We start from the raw sequence: 11,966 nt of genomic DNA on the forward strand, positions 1-11,966 counted from the left end.
CAACTGTAGTTGTGTTAAGCCGATGGGGCTGCCACAGCTATAACACACGGTCGGTAAATTGGGTGCCACGTTGTTGTTGATTATACAATGAAGTAATATTGCAAGATGAGTTAGAAGAGTTGTTAATTTTGTGAAATCGAAGTAATTTTGACTTTGGGCAATTATAACCGGCGGGCAGGAACAATTGCTGAATGGCAGGCAAAGGAGGAGAACACATCACAAGGGGGGGCATCGTCCACGGAGATGCAGCCATGGAGATCGGCTCGCGTGAAGACGCTGCTGGCCTCATTGTTGCACCATAGATACATGCGGATTGCTGATGACAGGACTGCATTTTATATATATTTTTATCATGTTGAAATTTAATCGCATTTCACCTGTTTGCGTTCACATGGGTGTTGTTATATTTCGCTACAATTGGGAAGTCATTCCGTATTTTAATAATTGTGTATACATTGTGATTGTGTTTTGTTTCGCATCGACTTTCTTTTGTTACCGATGTGTGATGTATTTAAATTCAGGGATACACTGAAAATCAGACATGAATAGACTCAATGAGCTCACACCTGGCTCTAAATATTTACACTTATATACAATTTAAACCCAACAATCTCAAAGCGCTTTCAATAAAAAAAACACACAGACATGATAATAAACAAGAACAAGAACTGGTTCTGGGGAAAATAAAGCATTAAAACAAGTCACAGCCAGCGTAAAGACAAAGTACACTTCGCGAGGCACGAAGTGATTCAACTTATTTAGTTTTTCGTAGAGTAGAGCATGGGGTCGGCAACCAACATAATAGCCCTTTTATCGAATTTGCAAAAAAAATACTCAATGTTTTAAGAGCCGCAATGCACTGTGAATACGAGAGACGGTAGATCCTTGGTAAATAACGTCACGAAGCATGCCTTTAAGAGCCGACTGCTGATTAGGGAATTATGATGATGGGGTTGGAGTTTAGGGCTATAAGCAGTGTAGGCTTACATCCGAGTCTGCGATGACAGTGGAGTCTCAGGCAAGGTAGATTGTGCAGCTGCTATAGTGCATTGAATTGCGCTATACTGTGCTGTATTTATAAAGTGTGATTATATTATCCAAAAAACAGCTGCGTTGTGTATGGGCATTGTCATATGTGGTGCGTACAGATAAGGCATTATCAACTGGTTATGATTACACATTAGAACCCTGCTCGTTGTATTATTCATTCACATACCTGGCGAGTTCTGGCTATTTTCATTCAACGCTGGGACCTTCTAAAATCTTGCACTTGGTGCTGACAATTCAACCGGGAAGTTGATGTTGTTAACATGCAAATATAAGTACGGGGTCTACGATTCCAATTTTAAAGTAAAAAATAAATAAACATGGCAAATGCTAAATTCGGACTGTTATGCGCATTGATTACGTGGGGCGTTGAAGCACCAAATGAAAATGTTCCGCACAAAGAGTGGAAGCCTCGAAGGGGGATGTGCGCTGTTTGACCAGAATAACCTGTTCCTGAAATTAACATTTCAGTCCGTCCTACCCACCAGCAGCAACCCACCTCTTTCTGCTGGCTTCGTGGTAAGTCGCAGTCGTGTGTCATGCAGCAGCAGCACACACTGAGGCAGAGAGAGCGAAGAGTGGATGGCAGCGAATGATAGCGTTTATTTCTCAGAAGTTGAATGCCCCCCAATAAAACAGATAACCCACCCACTGTGAGGAAGCAACACGACACTCCTGTTTACAGCTGAGCACACCACTTGCATTCACTACACGAGGTAAATGCCCTCGGCATCCAGAATAGCTGCTGCTGCTGCAACGCTTGCACATTAAGTCGAAAGGGGCAATCGTCGATCGTCGCCCGATGAATCGCGCGTCCTTGGCTTAAGACCGCGTTGCCCCCCCCCGGTGTTTCCTTTCTCACAGCTGCGCTGCAATGGCTTCTGAGGGTGACTCCAAGCGTGTGCTCCATCGGGTGAAGGACACCCTCAAGATCGAGGGCCCCGATCCCTCCATCACCGACCTGCTGGACTTCTACCTAAACAACACCAACATGCACGGCATGCGCCGAATCGCCGTCTCCAAAGGGCCAATCAAGAAGACGATTTGGATCGTGTTCTCGCTCATCGCAGTGGCGATGGTGTTCTGGCAGGGCATCCAACTCATACAGAGCTTCTACTCCATCGCCGTGTCGGTGACGATCAGCTACCAGAAGATGCCCTTTCCAGCCATCACCATCTGCAGCCTCAATCCCTACAAGTGAGTGGTTTTCTGGATGATTTAATCAGTTGTGCGTTTTGCATTTCCACGCAGAGTTTTGTAGCCTATAATAAATACACATCGCCATCAGCCACTGCTGGATGAAGCACCCTTCCAAGTTGCCATCTCTCACGTTCAATTGATGTACCGATCGTTAAGATAATTGATCCGTCTCCACTGTGGACGTTCCCTCGGATTCGCTTCCTTCTTTGGCTGCTCCTCCGTCGTTATTCTCAGCCACCGTTCGCTCGAGTGACGTGCTGCCCAAGTCCCACTTACATTTCCGAACACACAACATTGTCTAGAACCGGTACGTGTTTTCTAACACGTGTTTAATCGCATTGGGTCTTCGGTGTGATTCCAAGCACATACATCAACTGTGCTGCTGCTGCTGCTACAGATGCAACCGGTACATTTTCAGTATTGTTACATGTGGACTAAAGTAAAATCTAATAGAAAGTAATGCGAAGACAAATTAGTACGGGTAAATTCAAACACCATAATCACTAACGGTGTGTTAAATATATTTTTTGGTTAAATGCCGCGTTCATAAAATTCCTACGTCAAAAAAAAATATATCCACATATAGTACAGTAATGAAATGTCAAAAGTGGTTCACACACTCATCTCGAGTTTTTTATTTATTTTTCATTACGAAAATATTAGTTAAATAAAATTCTAAAGCGCTAAGCTGGTAACACTAAAGTACGTGTATTTTAAACATTAACAACACATTTAAGCAATAACATGAAAAATAAGAATACGTTTTACCCTTTCTGGCAATAAAACAGGCGTTATGATGTTCAAAACACCAACTAGATACCCTTTGCAAGGAATATCAAGTCTGCATTAACCACACGTACTCGTGGTGAACATGCAAACAAGCGTGATCTAATGATATATGCCATTGTCTTTGAAACTGGTGCAGATTTGAATCCTTGCAAAAGGTTTATTTGGTGTTTGAACATCTTAACACCTGTTTCATTGCCAGAAAGGATAAAACCTGTTCTTATTTTTCATACGTTGATACCGGCAAAAAGGTGCCATGATCTAAGCAATGTCGTTTGGTGCCAAGGTTTTACACGCAGGTTTCTGTTGTTGAGGCGAGGCAATCTTTGTGCAGGACTGGATTACGTTTGGTGGGGGCTGGGGCCGTTATAGTTTTGGGGGGCAGGAGGGGGGCCTCTTTGTCGATGTAATTCCTTACCTGACTGTTTTATCTCCCACCCATATCCGATACCCCCCCCGCGCCCTATGTCATTCAACTTGGTCATTTAAAATCTCGTTTTAAAATGCGATTCATAAAATGTAAAGCTAATTCAAAGTTCAAATGATCACATTTATTTCAGGTTTGGCACGTAATTGTTCGAATACACATTGTGATATCAATGATTTCATGCAGCAACTTAACCTACAGGATGTATCGCAATGCCTACAAGTATTGCGCTTGAGCCTAAAATCCGCGGCGTCGATCCCTACCCGGCCAACGCGTACCAAAGTTTAGAGCGGGGCACGGCGCTTCGTCTCCGCCCGATCTAACGACGCCTCCTGCGACTGGCGCGCGTGCAGATACAATCAGTCCCAGGCTCTGCTGGAGAAGCTGGACAGGAACGCTGCCGTGGCCCTGCACAACATCGGCATCGCGGTGACGAACCTCAGCACAGCGAAGCGGGACGACGAGCCGCTGCCCATGCCGCTGGTGTGGCTGGACACCACGGTCACCAATCAAACCGTGGTCACCGATGTGATCAGCGGCAAATTCCACGTTGTGCCGGGGGAGGTGGAAATGAGGTCGTACTTCAGCCAAAATTATCAGTCGTCCGAACCTCTTATCGCTATTGAAGTGGTAAGTTTGCTCTTTACAAACACTGTTGATTGCAGTTATTCGCATTCAATTTGTATGCGTTGTATGGATTTCCCTTTATGCGTGTTTTGTATTTCCATCCAAGGCTGTGAACAAATGTCCAAGTTTCAGTTTGATGCAAACGTAAACGTTGATAGAGGTTTAATGCACTGACGATTTGCGCGCGTGTGTGTCTGTATGCGTGTGTGTGTGTGCAGTGTGGGGAAGAAAAAAAATGTATCTACAATGCCTTCACGTCCGCCATTGATGCTGTAATGCAGTGGTACCGCCTGCACTTCATCAACATCATGGCCATTGTGCCCGAGAAGGATAAGGACAAGCTTGGGTACAGTTCCGATGAGTTCATTATCGGTTGCCTCTTCAGCGGAACTGTTTGCGATCCCAGGTAAAGCCACTGCCTCTCCCCAGCCCTGCGCTGACATTGCACTATTAACTATTTAAACTAATTATTTTACCAGGTAAGGCCCACTGAGCCATATAGCTCTTTCTCAGAAGCGACCTGGCCACAAATGATAGCTCAACTAAGAGGCTTATGACATGGAAATGTAATGCAGCCAAATACTCTAAACGCGTGTTCATTCGAAATGTGGCGAGAAAAACATGGAGGTCCCGGAGAGAAAAATCCACGCGAACAGGTGGAGAACACGCAAACTTCAAATATACAGCAGGCGTCAGGGTCGGGATCAAACCCACGACCTCCTGAATACCAGGCGAGGTAGTTGACATCTCGCCACCTTGACGCCCAGTTGAGCCACACGCCAACAGCCACACAGCCAACGTATACTGCGCATGGCAGGTGAATCGGGGGCTATTTGTTTATGTTATATGTAAAATAACTTTTTTTGCACGATGGTATTTCAAGTATTTCCGAACTGTGAAGCAACAATGCGATTATTGGAAGGGGAAGAAAAGAACTTTATAAACACATACTATTAAAAGAAACATGGTTAATCAATGCATCATTAATATTTACTGTACCTTCAACAGCGTGTCGTTACCAGGTTAATGATCGGTAAAAAAAGCATTGAATCTATGGAGGCTCGCCGTTAAGCGATTAGTCGTTAACAGGGGTTCTTTGGTAGTATGTTCTACTCGATGGCAATTGGTGCTTCAGTTGCAAACGTTTAATCATTTGTTCAAATGAACTGCGACCTTGCCCTTTTTCAGCACAAGCTTCAAGAAGTTACAACATCCAATCTTGGGAAATTGTTTCACTTTCAATGACGGACGCGATGGGAAAAGTTTGGACATTGCCTCCGCCGGCATTGACTACGGTGGGTGCTGCATTGCGCGACCCAACACAGATGCAATCTTTAAATCTTCGAGATGCTATTTTTCTTTATTCCCTCACTGCCCCACCTCTCCCCCCCTCCATCACACAAGAATAACATTTTGAAAATCATCTACATTTTAAAACCTGTCAATGTTCGTTTGCAATTTTCAGGGCTGCACATGATTCTTAACACGAGGCAGGACAATGCCCTACCCTACCTGGCCATGGGGGCCGGTGCCAAGATTGGCATCCACCTGCAGAATACAACCCCCTTCATCGAGGCCGTGGGGATCAACATCCCCCCAGCCACGGAGTCTTCCCTGGGACTTCGAGTGGTACTCGTGAACACGGAACGAAATGATCAGGATCAGTATAATGGGTTCGGGTATCCTGGTTGTGCTCTATATGTTTCTCTCCGATGTGTTTTCGGGTTGCGCCGTGTGTTGTTGTTGTGGCTTGGTACGATGTCTGACGTTTTGCCCCACGTGCCGGGAGCTTCCGCAGGAATTCTCCAAGAAGTGGAGCGAAGTGTTGGTGGGGGGCGGGGAGGGGCATCAGGCTGAACAACGCGCAGTATAACCAAAGGAACGCATCGGAGAAGCAATTTAAGCTCCCTTTGAGAAGCTGACACTTTTTGTTGTTGTTTCTGTTAATTTTTTATAGTACGATGTCCAAAAACTCGGTGAGCCTTACAGCGACTGCACAATGGACGGAAGTGACATCGATGTAAAAAGCCTCTACGACAGCCCATACTCGGTGCAAGTGAGTACCTTGACAACTGTAACTGTGTTGCACATCATGAACTGCCCTTTGCCCCGGCAGAACCTCAGCGTCTACCGTGCTTTTGGTTCACGCGAATTGAGCGTGACCTCTTGTTGCAGCAGCCCTTTTGCCCACTTCAGCAATTGTTTCTTGCTGTGGTTGTCCCACCTGATGACGGACGCTTGTGTTGTGCCCTAAATGTCGTGATTTAATTTATTTTATTTTCTACCTACGTGACTTTACCAAAAGACCTGCCAGAACTCGTGCTTCCAGTTGGAGATGATCAAAAGCTGTGGCTGTGCCAATTACGAGCAACCACTGCCTGAAGGATCTCGCTTCTGCAACTACGACAACAACCCAGGCTGGGGTGAGCGGCTCCACTCAAAAGCGAAGTTGGACAAATGTTAATTTTGTACATTAACCGGTCCCCTTTTGTCTTCTCGTGCTCCGAGACGACAATGATTCACGCTCTACTGCTTTCTGTTCCACCTTCCCCTTTTCAGAGTACTGTTACTACCGCCTGTACGACATGTACATTAAAGAGGAGCTCAAGTGTATTCAAGTCTGCCGACAAATTTGCTCGTGAGTGTAAAGAAAAAAAAACACGTCTCGGTCGCATTTCTACTGAACTCCGCCTGTCCCCACGGTGATGCGGGAGAATGGACATCGCCGGTTCTGTTGTCTGTGAAGTTGTTTACAAATTTACGCCACTTAAAAATGACCCACCACCTCTTCACTTTGACTTTCAGGACACGTCGGGTACACGGGCCTGGCGGATTTATTCGGCGTGCGGTTGTTTTTTATGTCACCCAACATTCTGCTGCGGGCCTTTGTTCATGTGTACAGCAAAAATCGAATACAAAAAAAGTATTTAAACAAACAAAAAAAATCACTGATAAATGGGATAATGTAATGAATAGTGCTGTGGATAATAGGAGATTTTTTTTTGCGGACTCTACAGCTCCCACAAATAGAATTTGTGGGCAATTGGGTCGTGGATGAGAGGAGTTCTCCTGTACTGTGCTGCCTTGTGTCAACAGCGTGCAGTGCTATGGCTCACACGATTACGAGCCGTTTCAATGCACCACCTACTAAGGCGGTGCATTCAAATACGTTCAGCTTGAAGGCAAGGAAACCACAGCCGAACCTAAACAAGGCTGGTTGTTGTAATTACTGGCGAAACGTCGCAGTGCTCGAATTGTAAATGTTGTGGGTTTACTCTCCATGACACAACTGGTGTGCTGAACTCGTAACGAATTGGCCACGTTTTGTTTACGTGACAAACCGTACTAATTGGCTGTGTCGGGTGGTGGTGGGTTTAATTACACATCTATATTTACGCGATCTAACCCAAAAATCCTCTTATGGACTAAAGGGATGTCGTTTGAGTTCAACCTCTGGTCGTATGACCTGGGATATTTGCATGATCTGTTAGTATTGTCGTACAGGGAGACGGAGCACGAGGTAACTTTGAGCCTAGCTGACTGGCCGTCCAAAGCATCTAAGGTAAGAGCATAAATATCATGTCTGCTTGGCCTAACCTTTTCTGTCGCTGTCGGGATAGGCTTACATCCGCATCTAGTCTGAGGTGTCAGTGAACCAATGGCGATTAGTTTGGCCAATTAATTGCACGCACGTGCATGGTCCACCCCTAAATCGCATCCACCACACAAACTATGGCAGCAGATGCGGATATCCGATGCACAAATGGAAAATAAATCAAAACTCCAGGAGTGTGCGACTGTGGTCATCCGGAACCAGACCGTACAACGTATAACGACGCAATGCCCCGATCCACACATACGAAGGAGACATCACGGTGATACGCTCTGCTACTGCTGATGCGGTTGTCTGGCTTGACCACCTGAATGTGAAATTGTAGTTGCTCTGCATCTACATCAGCAACCGTACGAATGAGAGAATTGCACGCACGTACAATTGCGCGCTTAATCCTCCGTAAACACCCGTCGCTAAAACGTGGACACCTTTGCAAACGAGATGTTCCAACCTCAATGGATTGTCCAGATGGAATAGTTGAACAAGTGCACAGCTTCACAAATACCCAGTACTCAACTATGTACAGTACTCTAATGATATATCATGGGCAGTACTGCAGGTCGAGTGTTTGATTTTTTAATAATTGACCCTCCAAGTTTGACACCACAGTATGTGAGTAAAACGTATTTAAAATACATTTAGGTGTCCCGCAGCGGTTGCTAGCTCACGTCGAGTATAACACGTGGGTTTCCCACATTGATGGCATTTGTCACGAGCATGGAAGACAAAATACTTGACATTGGCTGTGCCTCCAGGGGTGGCTGTTGCGTGCCCTTTCTGAAGAGCGAGGACTGCCGGCCAACGACACACTGAAGCCGTGAGTATTTAGCCAGAGGTGCCAACGAGAGAAATGTTTAATTCGCATCTACATTCAAGGCCATTAACGTGACACCAAATGATTTTGCTTCAATTACAATAAGGGGCTTACAATCACTGTCATTTCTTTAATATTCCACGTTTGCATTTCTCAGGAGCGACATTGCCATTGTCAACATTTACTTCAAAGATCTCACCCAGAAGACCATTTCAGAATCTCCGGCGAGCAGCGTACGTCTTACGTGTTTTGTTTAACACGTAGCAGTCGGCTTTCATGATCGATATTATTCGTAACAAAGTTTTGTTTTGTTGGGTTAGATCGCGTAAATAAAAATGTGTCGGTAACCCACCACCACCCAACACAGCCAGTGTGTTGGAGGATTATTGTAAATGTTGTGGGTTTACTCTCCAACACACCGGTGTGCTGAACTAGTAATTAATTGGCATGTTTTGTCTACATGACAAACCTTACTAATTTGCCATGCTGAATTAACGACACATTTGTATTTACACCATCTAACCCTTGTGTGCTTTCACGAAGAATTCCACTTCTAGAATATGAAATGGAGACTGAACACATCGGGACTGCCGCATCGGTTTCCGCACTTGTGGTGCTGCGTAGCTCTTCTATTTTTTTTGTCTCCTGGTTTGTACCGTGCGCACTATCCAGCACGACGTCTGATGCTTTGCTCTGTGTGCCACTGAGCGACACGTGGTACAACCCTGAACCCCATCGGGTAGCCGAACCCAACCCATTAATGCATACTCTTTGGTTCTTTCGGTAAAGTCACGTATGTAGAAAAAATAATAGATCGCGACGTTTCCATCGCCACACAAGCAATCGTCCTCAGGTGGGATAGAGATCCAATCCATTAACTGCAGAACTCCAGGAATCGGCGTTGATATCAGGGGGAAGCATTTGGTGGGCCCTGTAAATCCGTGGCGCACCGCAGAGGCTCTATAATCTGTAAAACAAAGTGCCGTGGATTTTCGAGAGGAGCCACGTTGCGTGATTCCAAACAATTCAGCACAAATAAATGCGCGGATTACAAAGTTGGTGCAGCTGGCAACTGGATGAATTCGCCGCTTCTGGGAGAGAACCAGAAGTCTACGAATTAATGGGAGGAGCAGTCGCAAACCGCCAATAATCTGTGAGGTTCAGGGAACAGCAGATTCTTACATCGCAAATTATTGAACATCTGCAATTATTTAATTTAAAATCCTGTGTATTTGTACGTTCATATTTTTGTTTATCCTTGCATAGGCCCCTAAACCCTCCCTTCAGCCAATACAAGTATATGGCCCTGAATGTTCGATAAAACTATCCAAAGTGATTTCATGGGGCAACATCTATACTGCAGCTGTGGCTGTAAAATTTTTGGCTATAACCAGAGGCCCAACCAAATGTTTGGATAGCCTTTTTTATGCCATTGACCATTTTTGAGATTTTTTATTAATGCAAATTGTAACAAAAAATGATTGTCATTTTAGATACATTTCATGATTTGGAAAACGTTTATTTCCAATTTGATACTCTCGGTAAAAAAAAAGCATCCCCTTCATCCCCCCCACTCCAAAACGTTGGGTGCGCCAACAACTACAACCACAACTCCAGAACAATAGTAGGTGGAGAGAACCGGTGTGCAGACAGCCCTTGTGTGGCCTCCGTGGCCCCCCTTACCGTTTTTAGATCGTGACATTGCTCTCCAACCTCGGCGGGCTTCTGGGGCTCTGGCTGAGCTGCTCCATGCTGTGCGTCGTCGAGGTGCTGGAGATCTTCTGCGTCGACTTCCCGTGGATCCTGCTGAAGAAGCTGCTCACGACGTGCCGCAGGACGTTCGCGTCCCTCGTCCGCGGCCCCGACCCCGCGCCCTCCGTCCACTTCCCTGTTCAGTTGCCCGTGGGTGGCAGCCCAGCGGAGGACCCGCCCACCTTCCACACGGCGATGCAGTGCCCGCGCGAGCCCATTCCGACGCCCAACACGCCGCCGCCCCAGTACGACACCCTGCGCTTGCGCCAAATCGCCGGCTACGTCCCCGACGAGGGCAGCGACGGAGAGGATTAGCGCGGAAGCCGTCGGCGCTCGTGTCGGGGGTCGGTCCGGAATTGCCGTCGTTAAAGAGCTCACTGGCGTGGCAAATACGTGAAAGCGAATATAAGCAGAACTCTGTTCTGTGCCTCCGCATGAGAGTAAAAATAAGTTTTAGTTCGACAGCCTATTGGCTTTCCAGATAAATAGTATCGAGCAATTACCTTCCGGGTCTCATCAGCGGAGTTAAGATTTTCTATATGATGTCAGATTAAAAGATATCATGACAAAAGCACGCCATATAAACAATGGGATCCCATTCAATGCAAAAGGCTGCAAAAAGCAATGTGCTTTTGTCCAGAAATTACGGAGCAGGATAATGTTTAAGTCATTGTGCCTTTGAAAGAAATACTTTCCTGAAACCTTAGCCTACTATATAGGGTGTACGAAAATATATAATCCATTTTAATGCAAACTTATTCGGCAGCATTTTGAAAGGCGTGGTTGAAATTTTGCCAAAATGTTCCCTTAAACCATTGAAGTGACCTTCAGCGGTGCAGAATGGTTCAACCATTCAAGACTATCACCACCTGGAAATCTCTCAAAACCCTAGGACATGTGCTGCCAAAACGCCACGACGGACATGTGTAGGTTTAACAATGTTACCCATGAGATCAAATCTTCATACCACAGTCCCACGTTTGTGGGTGTGGAGTTTCACAGTTTGATCTCAAAACTGATAGTCTAATTGTAATGTATTACCTCATGGATGGAACATTTTAAGGACACCCTGGATACTCGCCTGTGTTGAAATCAATGGTGATAGGTTTAACACCGTCAGATTTGGCACGGTACATGAAATACAGAAATTAATATTTGGTACAAAAGATGTATTACCGGAGCCATCAACATAAGGTGTGTACAGGATTAACTGCACTTGTGGTAAATGCTATGTTGGGCAAACAGGAACAATGATCAGCACGAGACTAAAAGAACATCAGAGATATTTAATACTCCCAAATACAACTGTCAGCAGTAGCAGAACACGCGTGCCAACAAGGACACCCAATTGATTTGGATAATGTTGAAGTTCTGTGCAAAACCAGCTACTACTGGCCAAGACTAATTAGAGAATGTATCGAAATTGAAATAAATAAATAAAAATGCAACTGTTTGGATAGCTCCCGTCTTAGTGCTGCGTGGAAGCGAATCATCAAAGAATACAAAGAATATATTGTTTAAATGCACGCCGATACAAGCCACCATACTTCCATAGGGATTACCGTTGGTACAGCTATTTTAATACACAATGGATAGGAAGGACAAGATCAAAGGGCTCGCATAATGCGCATGCATAATGTACGTTGACTCATTAATCCCCCCCCCACACTTTGCGCAAAAGTGCAGAAGCTTGGTCACCA

The 11,966-nt window shown here is 45.4% G+C and overlaps 1 protein-coding gene across 1 annotated transcript; it reads left to right on the forward strand.

The window, feature by feature from the left end:
- The first annotated feature begins 1,916 nt into the window (after window positions 1-1,916).
- LOC144937761 (epithelial sodium channel subunit gamma-like) lies at window positions 1,917-10,720 on the forward strand. Its single transcript, XM_078865634.1, has 12 exons — window positions 1,917-2,244; window positions 3,814-4,090; window positions 4,306-4,493; window positions 5,276-5,382; window positions 5,553-5,716; window positions 6,045-6,143; window positions 6,393-6,510; window positions 6,647-6,725; window positions 7,592-7,649; window positions 8,456-8,517; window positions 8,672-8,747; window positions 10,207-10,720. The coding sequence occupies exons 1-12, from the start codon at window positions 1,922-1,924 to the stop codon at window positions 10,579-10,581; spliced, it is 1,926 nt and encodes a 641-aa protein (XP_078721760.1). The 5' UTR covers window positions 1,917-1,921; the 3' UTR covers window positions 10,582-10,720.
- The last annotated feature ends 1,246 nt before the right edge of the window (window positions 10,721-11,966 follow it).

The sequence above is a fragment of the Lampetra fluviatilis genome, chromosome 1 (assembly GCF_964198595.1).
Source record: "Lampetra fluviatilis chromosome 1, kcLamFluv1.1, whole genome shotgun sequence".
In the NCBI taxonomy this organism is placed as follows: Eukaryota; Metazoa; Chordata; class Hyperoartia; order Petromyzontiformes; family Petromyzontidae; genus Lampetra; species Lampetra fluviatilis.

Excerpts from the sequence above, each read along its gene's own strand:
- LOC144937761 (XM_078865634.1), top strand. The coding sequence starts at position 1,922 with ATGGCTTCTGAGGGTGACTCCAAGCGTGTGCTCCATCGGGTGAAGGAC. Across the intron at positions 4,494-5,275 it reads GGAACTGTTTGCGATCCCAG|CACAAGCTTCAAGAAGTTAC; the intron begins GTAAAGCCACTG and ends GCCCTTTTTCAG. Across the intron at positions 6,144-6,392 it reads ACAGCCCATACTCGGTGCAA|ACCTGCCAGAACTCGTGCTT; the intron begins GTGAGTACCTTG and ends CTTTACCAAAAG.